The sequence below is a fragment of the Micropterus dolomieu genome, linkage group LG12 (assembly GCF_021292245.1).
Source record: "Micropterus dolomieu isolate WLL.071019.BEF.003 ecotype Adirondacks linkage group LG12, ASM2129224v1, whole genome shotgun sequence".
NCBI lineage: Eukaryota > Metazoa > Chordata > Actinopteri > Centrarchiformes > Centrarchidae > Micropterus > Micropterus dolomieu.
In genome coordinates this window covers 18,058,660-18,086,183 of record NC_060161.1, presented here as the reverse complement: position 1 = coordinate 18,086,183, position 27,524 = coordinate 18,058,660, and the positions used below count along the sequence as shown (strand labels likewise).

Below are 27,524 nucleotides of genomic sequence, written 5' to 3'. Positions count from 1 at the left end.
ACCGGGGGGGGGGGGCTTCCCCAGCTAAGCAGTTTGAGCCATCCATTGTTTCAGTGGGACTACCTCAGCGCAGCCAAAACTCAAGATGAGTCACTTTCAAGAACTGTTCAACTGCAACCAAGACAGATGACAACCATCACCCTTCACATAGACACAAAAAAACTAACAAAATAAACACACGGAGCAATCTTTTTAAATATAAATATCCATGACAAATGCTGGGAATCTAGAGCTGTATTACAGCAGCGACAAACTAGAAAGCTGCACCCTCTTATTGTGGGACCAAAAAGCTAAACGGTGTTAAGAGATGAGCCAATGTCCCAACGTCAGCAGCAAATGATGAAGACGAATCCAAGTGAGGTGAGTAATCATGATCTTCCCAGCCAGACACATTAGTGATCTCATGCATTTTAAACTGCTCTGCCAAACAACGTAGTGATTGACAGAAATGGTTCCCCCAGTAGCGAGCAAAGTGCGGTGGGAAAATTATTTTGTTGTCTGGGAGGTTTAAAGTGTCAAGGTGCAAATACATAGGCACGTAATGTGCCTTTGTGTTTGTAGAGATAGTAAAAGTTATTATATGTATTTGGCAACACAAGGATCCTCAATTGAACCCTGACTCTGTAGTAAAATGAAATTAATTATGCATTACATTATTTTGATGTTTGCCTTTGTTTCACTTAAGTGATTAATAAGGTTGGATTCAATTAGATACGCTTACTTTTATATGCAACGATAACGCCACCGCTGCCAAAACTAAGACTGAAGCAGTTTTTTAAAGCCGTTTATATGATTGCACGAACAGACAATTCCCCACAATAATCCTGTTTACATGACAACCCAGAGAGAGTTGTCCTTTTTTTTTCCTCCTCAAAAGATAAATTGTCTGCTCACCCCTATCAACTTTTATCAACACTATTACAATCTTAATTCTGCTGCATAACATTATACTGCCATTTAAAATTCATTTCAGCAATTATGAATGCAATGCTGATTTCGTCAGACAAGTTGAAAGGAAGGTGATGACTCACGCAGCTGTTGCCTATGGCAACCCAGGGTTTTTGGATGAGGATATAGAGAAAAGACTGGTGGCAACAAACACTTTGAAGAAACAAGATAACTTTTTAAATGTTTTCAAAAGTTTTCAATTTGAACTGTATGACCAAAAATGCGTCCCTCACCATCTCAGTTTCTAACGCTTAAAATGGGAGGTTTCCAAGTTACTATAGGTGCAGATAGCATTTACTGAGTGATTATTCTGTAGCAGTCTGGTGCTGGTTGTTGTCAGCCAATACTTAGACACAATCATTAATTTTTACAAAATTTCTTGTAGTAATCATATAAAATGAGTAAATGAAATGAAATGAAAAATGAGCTTCTAAATGTGAGTTCTTGTTGGAGAATGTCTGCCGTACGTTGGCTTCTTCTAAATCAGAGCGTCAGTGAATGTGCTGTGTATCGACACTTGCAGACTGAAGGGATGAAAGAGCCGCAAGAAGTTTTGGAACTCATTACAAAAAAATGAGCCATGAATCAGCATGAAAGGATGTTGTTTTTATCTTTGGGGAGAGATGATGAACAGCGAGGAAACTTATTAAAGGTCAGAAGAAGTTGCATGCCCTCTCTGTGTTGGAGCGGTGGGGGAAGTGGATCCAGCGCTTCAGGGCAGAAGGAAGAGATAGAGCTGTAGACATCAAATGTGTATGTTGCCTACTCCCACCTGCCAATTAAAACAAGAAAAGCAAAAAACCTCGAAGAACAAGGAGGAAAGACTATGGAGCGCGGAGAAGGGCAAATATCAGATAGAGGAATGAAAAAGCCTTGTAGGCTCCCTGCACTGACTAACCACCTGCTCCTGTCTGAATTAGCCCTTTCTTTACTGTTTGCAGTCACCCAAGTGAAACCCACTCCCCTAGCTGACAAATGGACTGAGCCTAAACCCCATGTTTAGTGAGCCACCACTGTGCCAGCTATTAAAATGACACCAAAAGGAAACTGTGACCAGTCAGAGGCCTCTCCTGAGGGTAATATGAAGGGGCCTGAGAATTATTATTATTATTTTTTTTTTTTGAAAACTCCCAAACTTCTGGATTAGTTGGCAAAGTGCTCAACTTACAGGGGCATAACAAAGTCTATGGGGCATTCAGCAAAGAATCCTAAAATGGACACCGTTACGGTCGATTCAAACCACTGGCTTTGTCCGAGTCCATCCGCTCCTCTCTCTCTCCTGAGAGATACCAATCCGCTTCCTATGGGGAGATGTCCTTAAACATTTTCCATTTGCCAACCCGGGCTCCCTTTTCCCGTCTAATCACCACCGAGTCTTGTATGGCCACGTCTGGAGACCCGGGCTGACTGGATAGGCTGCCAGCTTGAAATTTACAGCATTTAATTGGCCGAAATTGAATGCGGCAGGTTCTTATCAAAGAGGATTGGAGTAGGGATGGAGGCAGGAAGGGGCTGAAAAATGAGACAGGATAATGAATGCCAGGTGATGTCATCCAACGCAGGGAAATAGAAGAAATGGAAGAAATAAACCGCTCTGATTTTAAAAGTCTTTATGGAAAGAGGGTTATGTAAGGTCAGGAGGCAAACATGCACAGATGGAAAGGCGGTTTAAATTCCTACAGTAATCCAAAGAACTTCCAAATGTGTTTATTACTTCACATGTTTGCTTTATAGCAAAAAAGGAGTCTTTATCTTCTTTGTCTGTCAGAGTTTTCATCAATACCCTTTTGCATATTAACGCTGGCTGCAAAACCACCCACCATTCTCTATTTGTTCATACTATTACAACAGGCAGTTGTCCCCCACTGCGCTCATCGGTCATGTTTTTGTTCTGTAATTGTCAGGTGCTCAACACATAATTGCATCATAGAAAAACAGTCTCCAACCAAGAGTAAGCAAGGCAAACCAATGACTCCTCCATAAATAGAGAGATGCTGGTGGAAAAGGCTTGTATTCACAGACCTCACAGAAACTCTGTTGAGTGATTGATGCAAAATATGCAATCAATATAATCTAATACGCTGTTAAGTGCATGATGGAAACGAAGTATACACACTCATATGTATACTTTGAATTCTTCTACTAGTTTGAGATGCCCTATAGGAATCAAATCCCAAAAAATGGCAGCAGCAGTGAATGACTTCATAGAATTAAGTACTACAGAGTCCCTTTTATTACCAACTTCCTAATAGAACCTTCAATTTAAAGCAGCACCTGTGCGATATTTGCACTTCCGACATTGAAGTCACGCATTAATTCATCTGACATCTCATTGTTTGGAGTGTTAAATGCTTACGCAGACCTCGACTTTAAACAAGGGGGGCCAATTCTGATAGGGCTTTGACACTGATGGTACTCTCACATCTGCTCAGCATTATAAGCGCTCTCTTAATGACAACAGCAGCTGTCTATTTGCTTATATTAAAGGCTATACTAAGCACGTAAGGCTAGTATATGAATATGCATGCATTTCAGCTTTCTTTGATGCATTAAGAAACAAAACACGGCATTTAGGCTACAAAAAAATGACAACGAATAGTTGACGACCATTTTAAAGCTTGGGAACGCATTTAAAAAAGGTCACAGTTGAACCACCAAAGCCCTAAATAGCCTGCCTTTTATTTGGGTCAAGCTCCAAAAACACTGGATCCTACAATTTCCATAATGCAACTTGATATCATCTTTTTTGTTATTTTTTAAAACTTTGAAAATCTCCCTCCAGAGTCACAGAAGACATTACAAAATTGTTTTCACAAGCTGGGTTGTACCCCTTGTGATGAGAAAACAGTGGAGTGCACCTTCGAATACTCAAAAACTACATTAATTACGGGATGATATGATTTTTTTTAAATACAAAATGATAAATCACCAAGGATCATCATTATTAGCAACCATTGCTTTATTTGAGTACATGCAAACAGCCAGATGACTTTTTATGACGACATACTGTGAGGCAATAATTTCATTTTTGATCCTGTCTGTACACTATGATCAAAGGTTTGTTCTTCCCGTTCTTCAATGTAGGTCAAATGTATAAATATATTAATATATCATACATAATATTATATAAAATGACATACTGAAGACACAATAAGCCAGAAAATGCAGATGGTCACACTCTCATGTAAGCCCAACCACCCTCATAGTTGAGGGAAAGTGAGGACAGGTAGCCATGCGCTTGTGTTTTAAGATGTTGGGAAATACATTTTGTATTAATATTGAGTATTTTTCCTTTGATGCTTAAAGAATAATTTTCAATAATAAACAATATATTTTTTTAAGTTAGTAGAAATTGTAACTTTTATTACATACTTGTAAAATGTAATTAAAAGTGTATATATTATCCTCATCTTGATTTCCATGCCTTTTGGCAATGGGGAAATGCATAGCCCTCAGAATTTGTCTTTTCTCCCCCAGAAAACCTACACCCACACCATCCTGCTTGAGATGAGGGGACTTAAATGAAGATGGGCAAAAGAACCGAAGGGGATTCTTCCGTTAATCCCACTCTCCTGCTCAAACAAATATCTCATCAAATCCTTCAACTCTGAAATAAGGTCAAAAGCCAGGGATAATGAGAACTGGAACGTATGGGGAAGATCATCAGCAAAGGAGGAAGGATCCTCCCATCTGCTTTCCTCTTCTTATCCCTCAATCATTCTTGTCCCTCTGTCAGCACATTTTCATCCGACGGGAGAGGAGCCATTTGTCTCATGCATTCCAGCCTGACTGTGGTGAAGTAAATAATGGCCTGGAAGCATTTATGTCCCACATAAATGTCATTAACAGGAAGGTTGTCAAATGTCAACTGTCACAAGACCAGCAGGTTCAAATCACAAGTTGCGCTCATTTAGTTTTATCATCCGCAAGAGACTAATCAAGCTGTGATTTCTATTAACCTTCATCATTAGTGTCATATGCATTAACACAAAATGCTAGTAGACAAAAATGCGTTTTGTTCCTCTTTGTTCCCTGAAATGACACGTGTGATGACACAACTGCGGGGGAAACAATTAAAGTGATACAAAAGACAGAGAAGGAGCGTCTGGACAGATATGGAGAAGAATGTGTATATGTGTGTTTTGTTGTATGCGTTTGGTGGGAGGATGGGGTCGCTCCTTCCTGACCTGCTTTTCTCCTTCAGGGGTCGTGCACAAGCCTGCCACAATACTATCAGCTGTCCCTTAAGGTGCCTGCTGAGGTCTACTGAGATATCAGGTGATATATAGCTTTGATATAGCCTGTAATTACTGGCCGTGAAGGCCACACCGCCTTGGGGAAAGGAAAAAGGGAACACAAAAAAAGGGAGAGACACTGGGTCACTGTTGTTTGATAGCACAAGTGCATGTCCTCTCCAGCGGGAGAACAGCACTAGATCTATACATGTTTAGGCGCGAGGCAGATTCAGCAGCTTCCAAACAATATGCTCCAAAAATATCCCACACAAATCACAGGCTGCTGTATGTTTGCACACGCTATGCAAATGGATAAAGGTGTGCTAAAATAAATCCTTGGTAGCATGTTTCAATTACAGAATCATTAGCCTCCATCTAGAGTGCAACACACCACCACCTATAGGTGACATGTTTATCCGGAGGCTGTGGATTCTAAACAGCCATGATGTTAACAGCACAAAAGGGAGGAACGGCTAATGAAAGAGACCTATTCATTTCATCCTGTCACAGCATGATGGGAGACAACCTTCATTTTGAGATGCATTACAGCACTCACAAGCTCAGTGGTGTGCTATCAGTGAGATACCATTAGCTCTCACTTAAAATACTGTAATGGAACCAAACACCTTGCCCAGTATACACGTTTATAAGTGGGCTAAACTGGAAAAGGTAGAACTTGGGTTTGATGAAAGCTGAATATCAATAGAGCTCTCCTAATGGCTGGGGGAGCAGGGGGATTGAGCTACCTAAATATATATTGACAGCTCGCGAGAGCCGGTGACATGGCTGGGCATTTGCCGGTGATGGATGCGAGGCTGGCACACAGACTAAGCCGGCAGCAGTGCGGCTCATCTTCAGACGGGATGTGAATGCTAACTACCACCCTTGCCAGTCACCGCGACTTAACCGGTGCCAGCAGGAGAGGCAGGTGGTACACAGCTACGGGGGGGAAGGGGGACAAAGTCCCACAAGAGGAGAATACTATCAATGCATTCACAGGCATGTTAATTAGACTTTAAGGTAATTCTCAGATTATTACAACTTAACCAGTTATCTTTTTTAACAATAATAATTAGGATTGGAATTGGAGTAAACATGATCAGATTAGTCACCAGTCTTTTTACTGACTCTGCTGTGCCCCAAATTCCATACTGCACCCAGTATAAAGGATGCTGTAGCAGTAAGAATCCAAGAAATCAACATTTTAGCATTTTATACAATCAGGAAATAATAAGTCTCTGCCAGACATCAATCAAACTGCAACTTTAGAATTTGAATGCAACTACACACAGAAGCACTAAGATCTTTCAGGAGCCAATACTACTAATGTATGTATTTATTTGCAGCTGTGAGTTGGGCCTCCATTTCCTTTGTGTAATGTAAAAATCATCAAGTGATTTTTAGTGTGTGTAATTGGAACCTGCTTAGAATTAGTATGAAGTATAGAAATGGGACACAGCTTAAAATTTCCTTAATAATAATAATAAAAAAAAAAGATTTTAATTAATTTTACATATGCATATTTGTTGACAAAGATTTTATCATAAATCTTCCTCAGATTTGAAGTGATCCACTGTTTGGCCTCAAGTGTTGACCATAAAGAAGAGTTTAAACCACAATTAAACATCGGGTTTCTTCAACTTTCCCTCAGGAGCAAAGACCAGCCTTTAAACTCGAAATAAATAACGATGGCTGTGCTGTTCCCACTACACAACTTGCCGTCTTGTGAGGGGAGTCTTGAAGTTGCTGTGGCATTCACACTACGTGACTGATCGGTAACAGGGGGTCACACACTACACGAGCTGACGTTTTGATGCGTCGTTGTGTAGTTCACACACTGTCGACCGCCGATCGACCGCTGATTTACCCCCGATCACAGCCTGGCGGACGCCGAGCTCACCAAGATGCAAATCGCGCTAAAAATCGTGTAGTGTGAACTAGGCTTTAGAGTCTGACCAATAAATCAACTGGGCGAATAACATTGGTCAATATTAGCTTATGCCAAATATATTCATATTTGTATGTCGGATATAAGACGATTTGTTACTGTTGTTTTTGTTGTTCTGTTTTTTCCTCATATATCAATGTTGGTATCAACCCTAAAATGCAGTATTGATTCGTAGTGTCTATACACAAACAGTGGCATTAAGTGTATCTATATAAAAAAAAACACAACAAAGAACAAATAACATTAATGATCAGTCTGTTTTCTCCCTTTTGTTTTCTGCAGTCTGCAACACATCCTTCCAGACATTAGCCGGGTAACCAAACAACCCATAGAAACCACAATTATTGGGGAAATCAGGTTACTGCGAACCATGTAAATGCTTTAATCACACTATTACATTGTTTGGGTTGTTTCCAGTGATTGGCTTATAGTGTGCATGCACATACTGCATCGTCAGGAGAGAGGGGGAGAAAGGAGAAGGAAAGTATGAGACAAGGGAGGGGTATACAGATTAAATATTAATGAAAGAGTGCGCTTGCGTCACTGCTGATATTGACTCCTTGGAGCTTGTAAAGCAGACAAGCTGCTGAAGAAAACAAGGAATTATCTGCGGTGATAAAATTAAGAATAACAAATCATACAGCATACACCGAAAAACCAAATATGTCAGGTCAAAACTCTATTCTCTTTAACCTTGGCCTTATCACAAGTCTTTGAAGACCTTCTCCGTTCAAATTAGTTGTTTCTGTTTTGTTCTCGTTTTCTTCTTAGCCATAATGAGCTTAGCCCCAGGTGCTTAGCAACAGCTCTGACAGCTCAACAATGAAATAGTCGGGGTGGAGTTCATTTGCTGTGATAATCACCGAATGCTAATATTTAGCCGTGTCGCTATAGCCACAAGTGTCACTGAATCCTCCCCCACCACCCCATTCTCAATTCATACCACCTTACACCTTTCATCCACTTAGCAACTTCCTCTCCCAAGACAAAGTGCTCTGGCTCTGAATTGGGTTGTGGTTACCTTTTAGCATCATTGAAACGCCCACGGGAAGCAACGAGATGCTAAAAAGATTTGCTTTTCCCTGGTACTTTATGTTAGTTTTGTGTTCTTAACAGTAGCAGGACCCGTTGATTCATTCCTGCAGGGATTTTCAGTCTGAGTGGGCGGCTGGAGAACAAGGGAGCTACAGGGTGCATCAATTATCCGACAACATGTTTCAAACTGCCTCTTTTTACCATCAGCTGCTTTTCACACAGCTGATTATCTGAACTCCATGGCACCAAACTTAAAAGCCAAGAGCAATTGCCCAAAGGTCCATTAGAATTCTCAAAGGGGTCTGTCCAATGTGGAACTAAAGCTTTGGACATAAAGAGAGGTAGACAAATGTTAACGCAGAGTACCAATTTAGATCAAGTCTATCCCTTCTAAGTGCTGCAATAAGTCAACAAAAGAGCTAAGATGGACTATATATATATACATATATATATATATATACACACACACACATATATACACTGTATATATACACTGTATATTCACTCCGACCTCACCATGAGCTCTACATTTTCTTGAATCCAGACGTGGTGTATGTTAAGCTAATGTTAGCAATCTATTTTACTGCAAAAGCCAAAGCACGGTAAGATTACACTCTGTCTGCCGTGACAAATAGGTCTCCATGTCCCGGGCTTCTGCACAACAGGGTCGTAACTCTGAAAACAAGACTCACGTATCGTAGCAAAGCCCATCAAGCACATTTTTATTTTGACAAATAACAGATAATGCATTCATATAATTTCAAATGAACATTGATTTGCGTCAGAGCAAAATTATGACTAATATTGATTACCAGCCAGGTATGGCAAGGTTTATGGTTTACTGGGATTTTTGACCCAATTAATCCATAACAGCGATATGTTACTAAAGGAGGGCTATTGTATTAAATTTGATGACTGTATAAAAATGGCCTTGTGTTTTTCTACTTTCTGCATATCTCTGCAGATCTCTGAGGTGTGTGATACTGTGTACCATTTTTCCACAAAGCCATTATATTTCCATATGCTCTTTGAAGTGAGATCAATAAATACAGTTGTTTCATGAAGAAAAACATGTCTCATGGAGAGCCGCATTTAATTCAATATCAGCAAACCTCAGTTGTGAATTACAGCATCTCTCATAAAGTGAAGATGGGCTATTTTTGTGATTTTTTTTTTTTAAACAAACACTGGAGCATTAATTCAATTTTGCTTGTGAGTGTAGCTGTGTGTATACACACAGCTACACTCACAAGCAAAATTAAATTAAAATCAACATTCACACACGCAAAATATCTATCTTACATTATTTTGAATGGGGGCCCATTTTTATTACATGTCATGTGTCAATGTGAAACACCTATAAATATGAAAGAAAATACATTGCAAATCCTGTTTAAACCCTAGGTATATACCAAAATCGAACTGAACACATTTTATGTATTCATAAAAGACCTCAGAAATTAAAATTTTCCTCCAAATCCAGGTGAACATGCTGCTATCAGCTACATCACTTGAAATTACCACTCATAAACACAATCACCCATTTCACTTTGCCTAATTGATTGGACACATTTACTAGATGGAAGCATCCAAAAATAAAAGCTTAACATGCTTATGTCACACATTTATTAATCTATGAAATTTGAACACTTGACCACTCCTGTTAAATCGCTGATGTCTCAACTAACCGAAGACGTACACTTTATAGATATTAAATAACGCTCCAGGTTTACATTGCACGAATAATTACATCCAAAGAATTCTCACTGCATCTCACACATAGAGAAAGCTTTCGCTGATTGTCTGCTATTAAACTGCCAGCATATTGTTCATCACGCTACAAGGTCGGAAAATAAGGTCGCACCATAGCAAAATATAAAGCTGAACATCACCACTGAGGACACTGCACACACACAGCTCTCTCCCTCTTAGATAAATGTAACTACAAAGGCGCTCTGTTGCTTTCCCCATTGTCTCTCTCTCTCTTTCTTTCAATACGACTTCTCCCCGTCTCTTTTTTGTCTGCTCAGTAAAACTTATTTGGTTGTTAATGTTAGCCTCAGCAGTTCTGGAGATATTTCTATTAATGTTCCGCTCCATCTTGAAGGTTCATAAAACCTACAGCAGCCACTAGTCTTAGAAAGTCCGCTCCTCTCATAATCTCAGTTGATATCTGTCACATATTGGCCTTTGCATCACCGCATATAAAAACAGGGACAGAATCTAGCTAATACCAAACAGAGATAGAAAAAGACTTTGCTTCTTCCTCCAAGAACCCTGTGGCTGTATTTAGCTCACAATCATCTGTAAATGATTTTTTTACTTCCTAAAAAAGAAACTCTCGATAGGAGGTGGTATTCTGGAGAACCGGGCAAATCATACAATAAAATGAGAAAGGCAAGTGGTTTTATATTATATTTATAGTGGCTTTAACTTTAAAATGACATTTACACTTTTTAGGGATACACAGATTCCCTGGTAAAACCATTTTTTTTGTATGTATGTGTGGAAACTAGATGTGCCGTCAACATCCGTGCTGGGCTACTAACTGCAGTCTACCATTTATCAAAATTCATACAAATCTGTCAAAATAAGTCAAGCAAATGTGTACATACCTTTGAGACATGATCTTGTACGCATCTGGCAGGTAACACCGCGTGTTCTCCATCTGAGCTGGGTCTGCGTCACAGATCTTGTCATCAGTGCGGCCATAGTTGGCACTCTCAATCATGATGACGTCTGTTCCCGGGCAGCGCAGCTCGATGGGGTAGCTCTCGCACGACAGCTCCCTCCTCACCACCGCCATGGGGATGGGTGCTCGACTGAAGGCTGCAGAGGGAGGTAAAAAAAAAAAGAAGAAGCGAGATGTAAGTATGAGTTATTCTGATTCCTTCCTTTTCTACTTTAGTTAAAGGATTTCTCTGCACTTGAGTGTGAAAACAACATCCCGCGGTTAGGGTTTGCCGAGGCCTGAAAAATCTGTGTTTTCCTACAGGAAAATACAAGAACAGATGGGAGGACCTGCAATCAAAAGGTCGGACACAGAGACATATGAGAAGAGGCTGTCCACCACGGTCTAGAGAGTGTGGGCGGACAGGACGCCGGTTGTTTGGAGTGGGAGGATGAGCAATACCACAGGGGCCCTCGAGAGGTCAGGAGTTGTGGAAAGAGAGAGTGTGAGATTGACACAGATCAAACATAAGGAAGTAGACACGGTGTTTGCATTTGGCAGTGCGAAAATAAACATTCATTACATGGGCATTCAACTGAGAAATTAGAGACAGAAAGGCTGAGACAAAGAAAGCAAAGCAGAGTGCGTCTTGTGTAAATTGTTACAATTTCCCTCCAGACTAGAACCTATAAATGGTAAGAGCTGCTTTATGCATTGTCTTTTAAGGTGACACAATGCACTTCAGTTAAGCTACACTTGGGCAGGAAGCCGAGGGTCAAAAGGTGCTTGGCGCCTCAAGCCAAAGCCGAGAGTCTGTTTGGCAAAAATCTGCTGTTTACCACAGAGCCAGAATGGCCAGGAGGGCTAGAGGGGCCGAGCGGTGGCAGTTCGGAGGTTGCTGTTTTCCCTCTCCCTGACAAAGGCACACGCACGCACGCACGCACGCCCACACACGTCTGCGGCCACTCACACGCAGCATGTGAGTAGCAGACTGCGAGAGTTGTGTGTTTACAGCGAGAATAAAAAATGAGCGAGAAACGTAAACATTGGACTGAGTGACTGTAGGAGTGACTGCGGCGGTTATAGATTTTTATAAACATCCTCTCAGGCAAGAGCCACTGCTAGACGACGTGCAGCACAGACATTCATCAGGGAGAACGGACAGGAAGAGAGAGACAGAGAGAGAGAGAGAAAAAATAAAGGCACAGAGTGTTTCCACATGTCATAATAGGGCTAGGTGATGATATCACCTGAAATCAATATCATGAGTAATAGTCACATTTACCTAGCTAGCAATAAATATATAAACAACAAATATAAACTTTTTTTTTTTTTAAATAAAAGTGTGCACACACCTTAAAGGATCAGCATGTGTGACTTTAGATCAAACTTTCAACCACATCTCAATGGAATGACCATTTGTTATCACGTGACTTCAGACTCCAACGCTCAAGCTCCAACAACAAAAAAAGCTAGTAAGAGGAGCTTGGAGCATTTGCTGTCGTTGCAATCATCGTATTATATGACATGGTTGTGATTAAGGTGATGGGGGAAAAAACTGCTCATGTTTCCTCTTGAAGCTCTAATAATGACTATTTTGCAACAGAAGTTACATTTGTCTTTGTTGCTGCATCGTGTTGACTCACATGGCATTATTTATCTGTGCCAGCTCATCCTGGTTCTCTTATCCCACTTAGACTGGCCAGTCACAGTTAATTACATACCTTAAAACAATAGGCGCAACAATGTCGGCACAACTTACTCTAACTTGATGTGATGTCTTGTTGTACTTCTAGGTGCATTAAAGGGGTATGCTAAAACAGTGGTTCTCAATCTTTTTCACGTCAAGGACCACTAAACTGACACAAATTAGACCATGTGTTAAGACCCATTTGTTAAGATTTTGTCTCAGTGATGTCTCTAACAAAAACAGATTAAATTAAAAATGTTCGCAAATAGCTGGTGAAGTTAGTTTCACATTTAGTTGCTACGCTTTGGTGTAGAGCAAAACAGAACTAAAAGGAGAGTGAATTTGCACTTACATGTTATCTGGTGGCAAGAAACCACAGTTAACCACCTGGTTTCTTCAGCTTTTAATCAGCAAAAAAAAATCAGCCTTTAAACTTAATAAATAATAATTTGACATTTATCGTGATAATTATTGTTATCAAATGCTATGCATTATTTCATTGTGATAACATTTTTGGCCATATCGCCCAGCCCTAGTTAGGGAATGTTTTTAGATATTCCTAAACCTTTACATAACCAAGTAAATGTTTCACTAAGCATTGTCTGACACAAAAAACAGTACACTTAAATAAAATAAAACATTCCCTGCAGGTACATCTAGCGCATAGGAATTTAGTACACATGAAACACATTTCACATGTGATAATTTTACATGACATGTGTGTGACGTGGTTTTCAGATATTTCACACGATACAAAATACCCATCACAGAGGGACATTTGGTATCATGGTATGTCACAGGCATAAGTACAGTGCATTTTTACAAGGGTATCCAATCTACCATTTTTCAGGTCCCACTTCCAATCTTTACCTGACAATAAACAAAAAACGTGACAAAAAACAAAGACACACTTTGAGGAGAAACAACAAAAGAAGCCCCTGATTATTGTGTCACTTCATTTTGTCTCATAAATCATTCAAACGCCAACAGAGGAAAGTGCACTTGCCATTGAAACATCAAATTGAAATAATTGTATTCATTCTGGTGATGAAAGCCATCAATTATCTTCCTCTTAATGGGAAGATTTATTCCACCCTCTAAAAAAGTGCTGGTCTGGATCACACCAAACTTCTTTGAAACTGAAAAGAGAACCGCAGAGAATAATAAAAAAACAAACAAAAAAAAAACCACAGATTGACTTAGACAGGAGCACTTAGATAGATGACAAAAGAATAATGAAAAAGACCAATCTTGCTTTGATTATTGATCTTGATGCTTTTGTGTGTGGTTTCGGTGTTTAGAGAGCGGCCACCCAAAGTGCAGAGGGTGAAAAAGCACAAAAGCCCTGTTAAATAGTTTAGATAATACAACCTTTTTTGATGATTCTTGATTAATTTGACCTCTATGATTTTCTATATTAAAAAAACTTAATAATTCTCTTAAGCCTTGTATCCATTTAAAAAGGCAAGGGCTCAATTCATGCCAGCGGTTCCCAAAAGAAGCATTAAAACATGACAGAGAAGTGAGCACGACGCCGTCAACATGGGCACCAGCAATCCCCTAATGTAAGCAAGTAAATGCATGCCAGTGGTGTCGGATTACCTGGCTAGTCAACAACTGTAGTGCAATTACATTTGTGCCCGTAGGCGGTGATTGATAGGGCTCATATTCCTCGGGTGCCAGAGCCAGCATCGTCTCCCACTCGCACGTATCGCTGTCTACCTGTAGACACCATTGACAGAGCTATTGAAAATCGAAATAGTCTTATTGAAAGTCCATCCTCTTAAGTTCCCATGTTCTATTCAATGCATTTCTTTCTCACCCTCTCCAGCTAATACTTTAGAGGAGTATTTATATGCAGTGCCTTTTTCCCCCGCCGCAGATTCTCCTTGGACAATTCCTCTGACAAGTGCACTACTGAATATTGGGGGGGGGGGGGGGGGGGGGGGGGGGGGGGCAGCAAACTGTAAGAGTCATGCTGGCTACTTCTATTACTTACACACCACAGAGCAGTGTTTTTTTTAATCGTGACACTTGCAAATGACATAACTCACAAATGAATATTTGAAAAAAATGCTATTACTCACCAAAAAGGGCAACAGAAAGGTCAGAGAGAAAAATGGTCATTTGGAAAATGTCTCTCCCCCGCAGAGCTTTTAAAAATCACTCCGAGGGGGAAAGCTTTAGAGTTTTGAATGTGGGTTTGTTAATAGTAATAGCGGGTAAGAAAGGGAGAATTTTGCTTATTCCTGGGTCACTGATGCAGAGCCCGAGCCCATTACCTTTTCTGAACCACCGGGCATTGAAGTGCAGACGGAGTAGAGTAACAATGACATTTAAAAGTCATCATTAGTAACAAAACAGGGGCCTTGGGGGGCTTGTATTTCATTTCATCTCCCAAGAAAACGTGTCAGGGAGAATGAGTTAAGGTCAACTGCCGCACATGATGACAAAGGGTCCAACTAAATGAGCCTCCATGACTCGGATAAACACAGCTGTGACAGCTCTCAAAAACAGAATCATGGTTTTAGGTCATTTTCAGGCTTCAGCTTAAGTGCGTTATCTCAAACACAGTGGATAATTCCCCAATACATAATAATGCTCTCTACAATTAAGCAGCTGGGGAGTCTGGGTGCCAAATATGGTCCCAGTAAAGAATTTAAAAATGAATGTTGATGATAAAGAAAACTTGTGTGTGTGTGTGTGCGTGCGTGCGTGCGTGCGTGCGTGCATGAGAGAGAGAGAGAGCGTGAGAGCGAGAGAGGAGGGGTTGTATTCAAATGAACTTTGACTTCATTAAATTAATGTAAGATAGATGGAAGAGAGAGGAGAAGATGGCGAGGGAGCCGATTCTACAGATCAAATGTCTCTTTTTCCACCGAGAATCGCTGGATGGGTCCAGCCCCCAGAGCTAGTGATTAATTAGCGCATGAATCTGGATACCGTCATTTGATTAGACCAATGGGAGCCTGTCACACCCACTTCCTAGTCTGTAACAAATTACCTTTTCTGAAAGGGGAGGAGGGGTATATGATAATAAGTCACTTGCAAGACTACTTTGCAACGAAGGGGGAGAAATCGAGTGAACTGCGACTCGGGAAAAAAAAAAGTATAGCATTTTCAATAATGCATGAGGGATTATTTATCTTGAAGTGAGAAACAGTTCAGGCAAATTGTTCTCCCAAGTAAATTAAGTTTACATATGGCCTAAGGCAAGCAAAATCTCAAAGGCTTTTCACGCGGAGTGCAAAATTATCCAGGAACTGAACTGTCAAAGAACTCTGCAGATAGAGCATTTCATAGATACAGCGTCGATAAAATGCTGTGTGTGCTGCATGAGGCAAATCTTAAGGGTTTGGAATCGGTTCGATCAACCTTGCTTGCGTTGCCAAAGTGGTCAGATGACTTCCGGAAAAGTTTTACAGATTTAAAAATCTGACTAAATAAGCCATTTTATCGAAACAGGCACAGCCGGAAGACAGACAGCACCTCCATAATGATGAATTCATGAGCCGACCACGGGAACGATCGTGAGAAACTTCTCAAATCGACTTTATGGCTTTGACAATTTGACCAATGATGCTGCTAAGCACAATTAGCATTACTCATTATGATAGGACCCACATATCCATTCAACACACCGAATGAGCAAGCCATTTGTTTTGCTTCTGCTTGCATTCACTGACACACATTTGAACACATTAATTGGCAACACACCACGCACTTGCAGATTTCCAGCAGAGGGGAAAGACTGATGGTGTTTTTTTGCAGGGCTGCAACGTGCAAACGTGAGTTGCAAACCGTCAGTCAAACTGCCCGTGATGCCTGCGTTGGAATTAGCTCTTCAGTGTTAACAAATTAGCTCAAGGGCAGAACCAGATACACTGCCATCGTAATAAACTGCCGCTTTTTGCTGGATCAACCTCATCACATGGTGAATATTTGATCAGCCTTTTTTTTTATTTTTATGAGAAGCTGCACGCAACTGCTACCTGATGAAATTGTAAAAGATAGCAGTCATTACAGTGGAGCAGTGTATTGCTTTTTTTCTTTCCAACTGTAACAATGTCTTGATACAGTGAAAGTTAATAAATTGGTCGCTAGATGGAGGGAAATGTGCGGCGCACAGTGGCTCCCTTCCCCCTGTGATATACTTCCAGTAGACAGTAACCTCATGTTTGCGCACACACAAGTAACAAATACAAGCACCTTGCCATCACTCCATAAAGGGTTGATTCACATACTCAGAACACAGGGGTGAAGTGTCTTTCCATCCAACGAGCACTTCCATTTAATTAATAACTACTTCAATTCATTAAGAGCATAGCCGTGGCAGAAAAAAGAGGATATGGGAAGCAAGTCTCCCATCAAGGTCTTATGTTTAAAACCACTTAACTTTGCAAATTACAACATTAGTTTCTTAGGTTAAATCCTCTCCAGCTTAGTGATTCCCTTCAGTGTGGTTGAAGCAGTTTGTATTTTTATTGAGATTAGCTGGAAACTGATGAGGTTTACGTTTGTTATTGTTTGATTTTCCCAACATATAAAGAGCAGAGCATGTTTGCAGACATGTTTGTCTTGCTTCCTATCAGTAAAGTGGCGTTTTATCAGATGGTCAGAGCCGGAGGTGAGTCTGGGGAGCTGGCAGCTGCCGTGGCAGTGGCTACTGACAGCGAGCTGGGCTTTGTTCAGCTCCCGTCATGTCTGACATTTCTGCCATTTCCTCTCCTTTCACTACCTTCTACGTCCTCCCACTCCTTCTCCCTCCTTCCTGTAACTCACCCGCATGTGCAGGCATCACTCAAGGGAAGAGCTCAGCCAAGACTAATGCACCTTGGCCCCCACCTATCTGCACAGTACCTCCGAGGCTAAAATGAACACAATCCCTGTCATACATACACGCAGCAGATGCACACAGACATGTACACAGCTCCCAGAGCAGGCATGACTCAACATGCCCCTATAGTAACACATGCCCTGATAGTAATTGAGGTCAAAGAAAAGAAACAACAGGCTGACTTTTGTCTTGTGCGAGGGGAAAGGGGTCTTTTCCTCACTCTTCTTTCACCACACATTATCAGATGGAACTGCCTAATGGCACACTGGAGGAAAGAGCTGGGCTAACTTTAGCTTTGTGAACTCCACAGTGCAACCTCGCTAATCTGAACCTCTCAGGAAACGGAGGTTGTTCAGTGTTCAGACAAGGAAAACGGGACAGGGAATCAATATTAAAAAAAAAAGCATGCATGCTTTCAACATCCTGAGGGAGCTATTTTGGTGTTAGAAAATTGCTGGTACTTGTTGTAAGTGCGATACCTAGACAATGTCATGGACGACGTAGCTACATTTCCCCCCCCAAAAATTGTAGACTTTCACACATCCTTTCAAGCCAAGTCATCCAGCCAGTTTTCAACTATAATATCACACACAGAAATGCTAAATTTAAGAATAATCTTTCCTTCTATATAAAATGCGTTTGGAAAGCGAGGGGTGAGCGGTGACTGATGGTGCATTCATGTGGTGTCAGAATGATCAGAATCCTTTTTTCCTCCATAAATCTTAATTGAAAAAGAGAAATAAAGTGTACATGGGACATATATAAGTATACAGACCTTTGATTGTGCAATATCACGAGACAGACAGACAGACAGACAGACAGACATGTATGTATAATACTGTTGGGTATTTCAATCTATAACAACATCACATTTTGTAAGTTGATAAAGCTTTGCATGTAAATTATTGATCTTCACAGTAATTACCACTACAGCTGTTAAATGAACTGAGTGGATATTTCCATCTGAAATGCTGTGGAGAAGAAGTGCAAAGTAGCATAATCCAAGTAACATACAAGTACCTCAAACCTGTACCCTAAGAACTATACTTGAATAAATGTACTTAGTAACTTTTCAACGTGGTAGAGGATGTGTTTATTATTCTCTACTACTTATTCTTAAAAGTGCAATAAGTAATTTTCAACAACTAGTGGTGCAGTGTTGAGATTGCAACTAGATGTGTGCTTGTACACGTGCTTGAACTCATGATCGAGCCTAACCCGAAACACAACCGCTTTTATACAGCGATCCCACAATAAACGGCTCTGAGGCAGATCAAATCAAACCCCCTGTCCGGCTCTGTACCTTCATACAGTGCAGCGAGCTGGCATATTGGCACAGTATTCCCAGAAAATAAGGCAGTGTGAAGGGGGCTACAGACAGACTCACCAGGAGACAGCTTCACACAACATGCTGGAAACTCAGGTAAACTCCCACTTCAACTTTTCAATGATGTTTTTATCAGCTTGAGGTTGAACTAATCCATGCTTGTTACATGATTAACATTACGATGACTGCATTCAGCCGAAGTGATACATCAGCGTTAGCTCGCCTGCCTGTTTTTCAGTAACCTTTACTTACTTGTGTATCTTTCACTCGAGGTTCAGCTAAATGTATTGGATGATAATGAAATTAATAAATAAATGATATTGTTGTCCCGCGTCGTTATGTTGCATGATTGTTTATTATGTGGGTCACGTACTGTAAGTTCCAGTGACTGAGAGGTGGAGAAGCTATGTACCTGAGCATCTGTAAAATGACAATTAAATCTAAATTGAATGTTACGAAGCAAACAGTGGTCCTTGAAAAGTAGGGTTTCTCAAGTTGCAGGCAGTGTATTAAACTATTGGGGAGTGAGTCTTGCCTCTCCTTAATTTTTTCAATCAGTTATTTTGAGACCATTTAAAAAAAAATTACGCCCCTGTCCAACCGGTACCAACACACTCTGTCTAATGTCAGGTATACCTCAATATCTCTTCACTGTAGGAAGCACCATCCGTGTGAACACTTGGCTGCACTTATTTTTTTGCCATAGCAACCCACAGTATTGTACAAGCTCAATGAGGTCCTTTCACATGAGATACAGCACAAACCGATGAGAGAACACCTCGAAAATGCGTTCTCCTGTAATGAATAGGAAACCAGGCCATTGCTCTGTCTGAATGGATCCCAGGGGCTCTGCTTATTAAAGTTGTATCAATAGTGCAATACTGAGCGCAAATAGAGCTGAACTCCAACACTAACATACTGGCCACCAGGCTAACACAAGTTAGCTTTCTCAACCAAACTGATAATAACTCTCTGTTTTGGCACGGCAAGATGTGTTGAACATGGTGATAGTGTAAAAGCACTTCATCTGAGATGACCCCAATCAGTCGACAAGAGCAAAATGAACACCGCACTCCACACCACAGCAGTTGTACATACAATAACCAGTAATTCTCTGGAGGCTGAAACTTGAACCAAGCAGAAATTTACATAAAACAGCATATTGGTTGTTGATGACATCTTGAGATGAAATTTCCTTTTCTGTTTGTTGTAGGCTGTATGAAAAATTTGGCCTTGTTTGGGAAGTGGGAAGTAAGGATGAGCATTTTTCAATTTCTCGCCATTTGAAGACAAAAACAGGAAATTGAAGCTTGCTTTCATAGCGTCCTTGTATGAACTTGTTTGCATTCTATTTTATCTAAAGTATCCTTGCACAAGGACCGAACTCTATGAATTACACTGTGATTGGATTTTTGCGGCAGAGCATGTTTGGAAATAAACCTCTGCCAATTCTCTATCCCATACTCCTGCAAGTGTAATTTTTACTGCAGTGCAATATCCGAGGGGCAAAAAGCATGAATTAATACCAATTTAAGCGCACTGCTGTAATGTTTACTTGCATAATGAAGAACAAGAAATTATTTAAATGACAAAATGAAAATGTGATTTAATTCATATGCGTCTGTTTTCTTTTTTACATTAACAAAGACATTACTTCATATTCCTCAAATTATTTGTGAGAGTGGAGCCATGTTCATAATATCAAGCAATGGCCAAATATAACATTTGTCGCCTCATCTACAGTACACATGTCACACTGGAATCTTACTTGAGTGTTTGCAAATTCTATATATTTTCACACACCCAGTGGATGATTAAACTAGTTTTAACTGAAGGGTATAATTCAGCGGTATCTGAACGAGAATAGATAACGGTGAGATGAAGTGGGAAAGCGGTTGGGGGCAGGGGTTGGAGGCTGGGGGTTGCCCTATATACTGTAAGAAGCTGTAAGAAGCTAAAGAGTGGTGCATGTGCTGGTTGGCATCAGCAGATTAAGGGTTGTCTGTATCTGTACTTAACTGCCACCTGTTTCCTTTGGTTTTTTCAGTCTTACAAGTGTGTTTGCACGTGCATATGCCCACGTTAATACATAATGCACTGGGTGGGGGGCGGGGGTTTCTCCCTGGGGAATATTGCTATGAGGCGCATACACCTACGCATACCGAGCATGACACCGTTCTATGATGACAATTTTAAGGCCCCCTGCTTGCTCAATTTCACTTCCTCCTCCCTAAGCCACATCATGGGCAAGGTGTAGCACAGATTAAATCTTATGTCAATTGTCTCCCAGCGCCCTAGCCTGTCCTATGTGATGGTGCAAGCCACTTCAAACGCCATTTCTATGCTTCCATACTTTACATCTGTAGGAGTAGAGGGGTCTCTTTCAGTGGGGTCACAGTGGCTAAGGAGCTATTTGTAGCTGGCTAGCTTGTAGTAAAGCTATATGGTTAGCATCAACATGCTGGCATTCAAGAAGCTGATGCAAAAGAAACAAGAAAGAGGGAAAGGAATGAAAATGGGATTTTTGAAGAAAGAAAGAAATAGGGGGAAAGTGAGATAAAACGCTGTGAGAAAAAGAAAGCGGGTTACTAAAACCTAGTGCTGGAGATGGAGGTAAGCATAAAAACAGTGATTCCTCATCCACCCACAGAGTGAGAAGTAATCTCATTCCACATGTATGAAATCAAGGCAGTGCTGCTGTACATCTGAGACACAAAGCTATGGTGATCTCCTTTGATTGTCTTTTCTTCTGCATTCAAAATGACAGGTGTCAGACATGGGATTATTGTGCGGACATAATGAGCGCTGAATATGTGTGAAGAAACATGTGCGTGGTGCTCACGCATCTAATCGTCTGGCCCCAACTCTGAACATGTGGCATATTGGAATCCGCAACAAGCACAAGAAGCATGAAATAGGAGTGTATGTGAGATTTTAGGCAAAACATGCCACACATGACTTCACACAAGCAGGTGTAGAGCTGCGATGTGTGATACAATATCGCATTGAGACAGGCTTGCTCCTCAGAAACAACTAATTTATTTGGCAAACCTGGTAAACAGAGAAGCTTCAGGGGATGCTTATATTAGTCTAAGACTGAACTTCTGCAAATCATGGCAAGCTCTTCTTAAATGTGTATCTCAAACAAACTTAGATAGGCCCCAAAACTGTAGTCAAATGGTCATCAACTGAGTTGGTCAAGTAGATACAGAAACATGTTAGCCCTTCGAAAACTAGGCTCAGTTTTTATTCCATTTTCGTACAGGATTATGGCAATCTCAGCCCATGCATCAATTGGGCATGGCTTATAATGTCATTTTGATATGCTAAGATAAGTTAGGCTGAATATTATCATTTGGCATGTAAGTGGGACCATACATGTTCCAGGAAAAAAGTGAAACTGCTTGTTTTTTTTCTCTGTACGTCAGAAGTATTGTAGCCTGTTTATGTCACATCTTCATGTACATAAGAGCTTGGTTGATGGGACATAATTATTTGGCTAAGTTCAGTAAAAATATGTACTGACCGTACTGATAAAAAAGCGACAATTTTTATGGATTTTTTTTAAACTCGTTTGTTTGACATGTTTAGAGTTTAGCACTGTAATCCCCATCATGTTTCATGTCATCATGCTTGCCAACCTGAGGGTAGGGAGCCTTCCAAGACCTCAAAGATACATTTTAGGGAGAGATTATTAACAGGATAAGACAGTGAAAAACTCAACACTGGAAAATTGTGTGTAACTTTGGTAGATGTCTGTGAAGATTCTCAGTCATCCAGGTCATAGGAAGGTTAAAATAAAGGGGAAATGGACTTGGTTGAGGATACTTGAGGACGTTTCGCTTCTCATCTGAGGGGCTTCTCAGAATCCCAGAGGGTCAAAATTAAAACCCAGCAAGTGCAAGCCTTCACAGAACACATCAGCTATGTGGACAGTAACATCAAGTTCACATGGGAGGATGTCAGCAACAACAGTATGACCTTCTTGGTCAGTGCTGTACACATTAAAGAGGACAGGAGTCTGCACATTAGAGTATACAGGAAACCCACGCACACACAGACCAATATTAACTCTTTGATTCTCACCAACCTCTGGAGCGTAAGCTAGGTGTAATCAGAAACCTGCACCATCGAACTGAATACATACCAGCAAGTGCCCAAGCCCAAGAGAGTGAGCAATAACACCTGAAGGAGGCAATTCCAGCTTGTGGACTTTTCTGAAAACAGCCACAAAATCCAGGAAGAACACCAACAATAAGGGTGATTCTATACATGTCTGGAGTATCAGAGAAACACAGGATTTTCACTAAACACCGCAACCCTGTGTTTTTGAAAACCCAAGAACACGCCAAGATAGATACTGGTTCACCCAAAAGACAGATACACCCAAACACAAGAAACGCAATCTAGTGTATGCTGCCCAATGCAGTGAGGAATGCATAAACCTATATATTTGGGAAACTAAATAACCACTACACAAATGCATGGCTCAACACAGAAGGGCCAGCTCCTCAACAATGTACATATTTTGGACAGGGGGGAGAGATGGTTCGAAAGAGTGTGATAGGCCATTTACACCAGAATAGAAGGACCATCACTAAACAGGGGAGGAGGGCTAAGACACCACTTATCCCCCACCTACAATGCCAACGACGATCGTTCAGGCTTGGCCTCACGTGACTGCAATGTCCACAATGACATAACAGTCAGGAGCACTAACGAACTAAAGCCGTATCCATCACCTTGATCCCCACAGAGGTTAAACAGCTGGGATTCCCTACCAGTCAGTCAGAACTATAGACGCCCCTCAAATGAGAGGCAAAATCCAGTTTCCCTGGATTTTAACCTCCCTTGGATATGTCATTAAGGTTTTCTGTTTTTTGTATAATACTGGGTAGTTTTAATAACCTATTAAGGACACACAAAATATTCAAATTAAACAATCTCAGAAGGGAAAATCGCTGTTTTGTGAAACCGCTCATTACTCATTGACGTGTGCAAAGTGTCACAAGGGGTCGCACTGACTCATTTTAAAGAATTGTGTGGTAAAAGGTTGGGAATCACTTCTTTAGGTGATGTAAAGCTGCAGTGCAGCTTTTTGACATTTCATGGACAGCCATTCTGGTTAATCAGTCACAAAATGTCATTCTGCATTAGCTTTTTGCTGTTCTTGTCATCTGGGTTAAAGTTGCTAATTATGAGGCAATATCTGATGCTATAATGAGCACTTGTGACTTAAACAAGTTGCACTGTGTTTATAATGTACTTGCATTCCATTTGACTAATTTATGACATGGACAACGTGTCAAATGGGCACAGGGGGTTAAATCCAGACCTCCCAGTTAAAGGGTGGCCCCCGTGATCTTCACAATGACCCCAGTAGAAAATACCCACTATTGTATTCACAGGGCTAACACGCAGCTGAGAAACATCTGCAGTGGGCCTATAAAAATGGCATGCCACCTTGTTTGATGCTGATGCTCGCTGTGAAATTACATCGCTCATTCTGCCTCTCCAGTTTCAACCCTTTTCCTCAGTCTATCTCGTGGCAGAGAAAGGAGAGTATTATCACAGTGAAAAAGGATCTCCTTCTTACCCCTTCCCCCACCCTCCCACACACAGAATGAGGGGCAGTGATCATGGAGGCGGCGTTTGTGTATGTGTGTGCTTGCATGCATGTGTGTGTGTGTGCACGCACGCTTGCATGCGTTAATATAAGTGTGGAGAGTGGGAAGCAAGAGGGAGTGCACCGCTGGGGAATGTGCACCTGCAATTTTTCTCATTTGACACAGTTGGTCTTTTGTAGGGTCTCAGCCACTGGGAGATATCTGCGAGAAGTTACGCCTGCCCTCTACCCCTGCCTCCCCAAAAACAGATATCTTCACTGTGGTTTTCTCCATCACCATTCAGAATACCCTTTGTCAAGAATGGGGCATGGGGTCCAACAGTTTGGCTGAACAGCAGCGATCCAGACACAAACATCTTATCACTTGAGAGCTGTCAGATGTAAACAAACCTTGTAACAAGCTGCAAATCCATATGGGAGAAGAAAAACAAAGACAGCAGTGAAAAAAGGAAAAATAAATATGGTTATAACGAAAATGAATGAAGGTCATACCAAACGCTTACATTTATTCATAATCAATTGGCTTCTGTATTATCTACACAAGATGTTGACAGAACATAACATAATTACGTTAATTTATAAGAAAGGCCTTAGGATGCATAAGTGTATGTGTTTTTTGTGATCTTGATGTTGCTGAGGATGAATTTCATTTTATGTTTCACTGCCTCAAGTATGGTGACTTGAGGAGTCTGCTATTTGGAGAAAAAAAAAACAACTAAAGAATGCTGATTTGTTCCAGTTGTCTGAAGGCATCAATGTATTTAGACTCTTAAATGAGGATATGTTTTGCAAAGTTTTATAGAAAATGTGTGGTGACTAGGACAGAGTACTCTATTATTATACATTTAATTATTTTGAATTTATGGATCTGTACATTAATTGCCATTTAATAACCTGGGTTGCTGTTGCGGTCGAGTGATGCAGGACACTTAATCACTCAACCAACCAACTAACCAATCCATCAGGTCGGTCTCTACACTCCCTTAAGCACTGCAGGGCCTTAAAGAATAATGGTCATATTTATATAGTTTTGAACCACTGTTTCTACCAGTAACAATAATGTCCAATCACCGAATTCAGTTCTGAAATCAAGGAATATGGTAACATTGCTAAAAGGAATACGATAGGATGACAACCCACCAGACGTTAGAGGATCATGTAGGTTTCAAACAAACTGTCAGGTGAGCCGAACCTATTTGGAAGAGAAAACAAATGAGAGCCTTTAAAATCATGACCCAACTGTCTGTTGCAAACATAATACTGGTATAGTGTTGACGTTTTTCTGACTGCTGGTGTTTTTCTTGCCCCGTCTGACTTGAGGCCGTGCTCCCAGATCTCAGCAATTACTTTGGTGAGTACAATGTCATCATAACCGATGGAAATCATGGCAAAAACTAGAGAAATATGACCCAAGTTGGAATAAACCAGAATCATCCCTTAAGCAGAGTCAAGGGCTGAGTTAGGGAGTATAGTTAGTCAGGATTTCAGTGATCCATGGCCTAACTGATGACTCCTCCCATGTCTGACAGCTGTGGTGCGAGACAGAGGCCAAGCTGTGACCCCCAGAGTCTTGATAGTGCACATGTGCAGAGGACGCTGGTGGGGGCCGGTAAGGAAGATTTGTGTTCTTGTGTGTAGGAGGGCCTGAGAGACGGAAGATCAAGAGAGGGAACTGGTGCATTTATCTGTGTGTACTGAACGTGCAGCACATAAAATACATAAAACTAGAGTGTATTTTCCATCCCGTGTAAAGCACCAGAACTGTGAACTACTTGACCCTGGCATCTTTCCAAACAAGGAGGTCACGCTGAGGAGCTACCATTACTCTTGTGCTATCCATTCCCCTCTCCCCTTCCTTTTATTTTAATGAGAGCACAATTAATAAGGAAATGGAACGGCTTCCCAAAGGAGGCTGGTTCCTCCACAATGGAAGCCTTCTTTTGTCAATTGCTGTATTGAATTCCCCCTACAAGGCCACTGGGCCGTATTGAAGGCCATCTCCAGTATCGCCCCACCACCACTACCACCACCACCTCTCTATTGCTTACTCCTTTTTCTCTCTTATCCTCAAGGTCTCACGGGCTAATCTGTGCCACAGTATCATTTGATCCCCCCCTCCACCCCTTTGCTCCAAATGCAGACTTTACAATACTTCATATTGATTCGCTGAGATGAAATCACCGGTTACTGTGCATGGTTGGTTTATTCAATGACAGAGCTGAGAAAAGAGAGGGCAGGGTCACACACCATCTTTCCCATAATTGGTCCACTGTGTCTGTGGCGAACTTTAGTTTGAGGCAAATGGTGTCAGATCTTTAGTATTCTTTGTTTGTGTAAGACTACATTAAATGTGCATAAATCAGAAGAACAATAACTAATTAATCCTTTACCCCTTTTGTTTTTTCAACTACTTCTCTTTGTTGGTCAAGTAAAGGTGGTATCACTTCACCACGTCCTCCGAGTCATGTCAAAGAACGGCACCTGTGTCTTTCTCTGTAGTTCTCTAATGCCCCCAGTTGCTCCTGGAACACTCAATAACAGCGGCAATGCCTCACATACAAAACACCGCAAGACTTTAATCAAGACTTACCGACAATGTGCAGATGAAAGGAGAGAACAAGTTGTTTAGATGCTTTCGTTGTGCTATTAAATAAACATTTTAAAAGAATAAGGTCTTCATTTGCAAAACTACTTTCTTTCTCTTCTGGTGACAGGGTGCCATAATGTTGACTTTTTCATCAACAGGAAGTGCCGGTGTATCTCAGCTGGGGCAGTTACATAAGCCAAAGTAGGCATCCACAGGCTCCCAGAGAGCTGCCATTGAAATAAGATCTCATTAGGCACTGAACAACACCGAAAACACTACAACTTGATCAATAGTCTCGCTAATGTGAGATGGACATACACAGATAGAGCTGGCTAGCTATATAGCTAGATTGACAGATAGACTGAGAGGAACTAATGCCACTTGCAACCGACGCCTAACTCCTAATGGTTACTTAAGCCATGGGCTGTTTTATTAACAGTGACATGCACCCATACCAAATTCAGAAGGATGACACTGACCCAGGAACTGAGGTATACAATACTCCGCAGCATTTCATGTGAAAAATGAATCCCCAAAAAGTTACCTCTAGCTGTATCACTGCCCATGTTTATAGTTTGTGTGGCAAAAGACATCATTTTCTGGGACATTTCTGATTATCA

General features: G+C 41.0%; 1 protein-coding gene across 5 annotated transcripts in view; it reads right to left on the bottom strand.

The window, feature by feature from the left end:
* Positions 1-27,524, bottom strand: part of LOC123980592 (adhesion G protein-coupled receptor L3-like) — a 226,187-nt gene that overhangs the window by 127,366 nt on the left and 71,297 nt on the right. For all 5 annotated transcript variants that reach the window (XM_046065053.1, XM_046065054.1, XM_046065055.1 and 2 more), the window contains exon 4: positions 10,782-10,995. In XM_046065053.1, the coding sequence (XP_045921009.1) occupies positions 10,782-10,995 (214 nt within the window). The remainder of the gene's footprint in view (positions 1-10,781; positions 10,996-27,524) is intronic.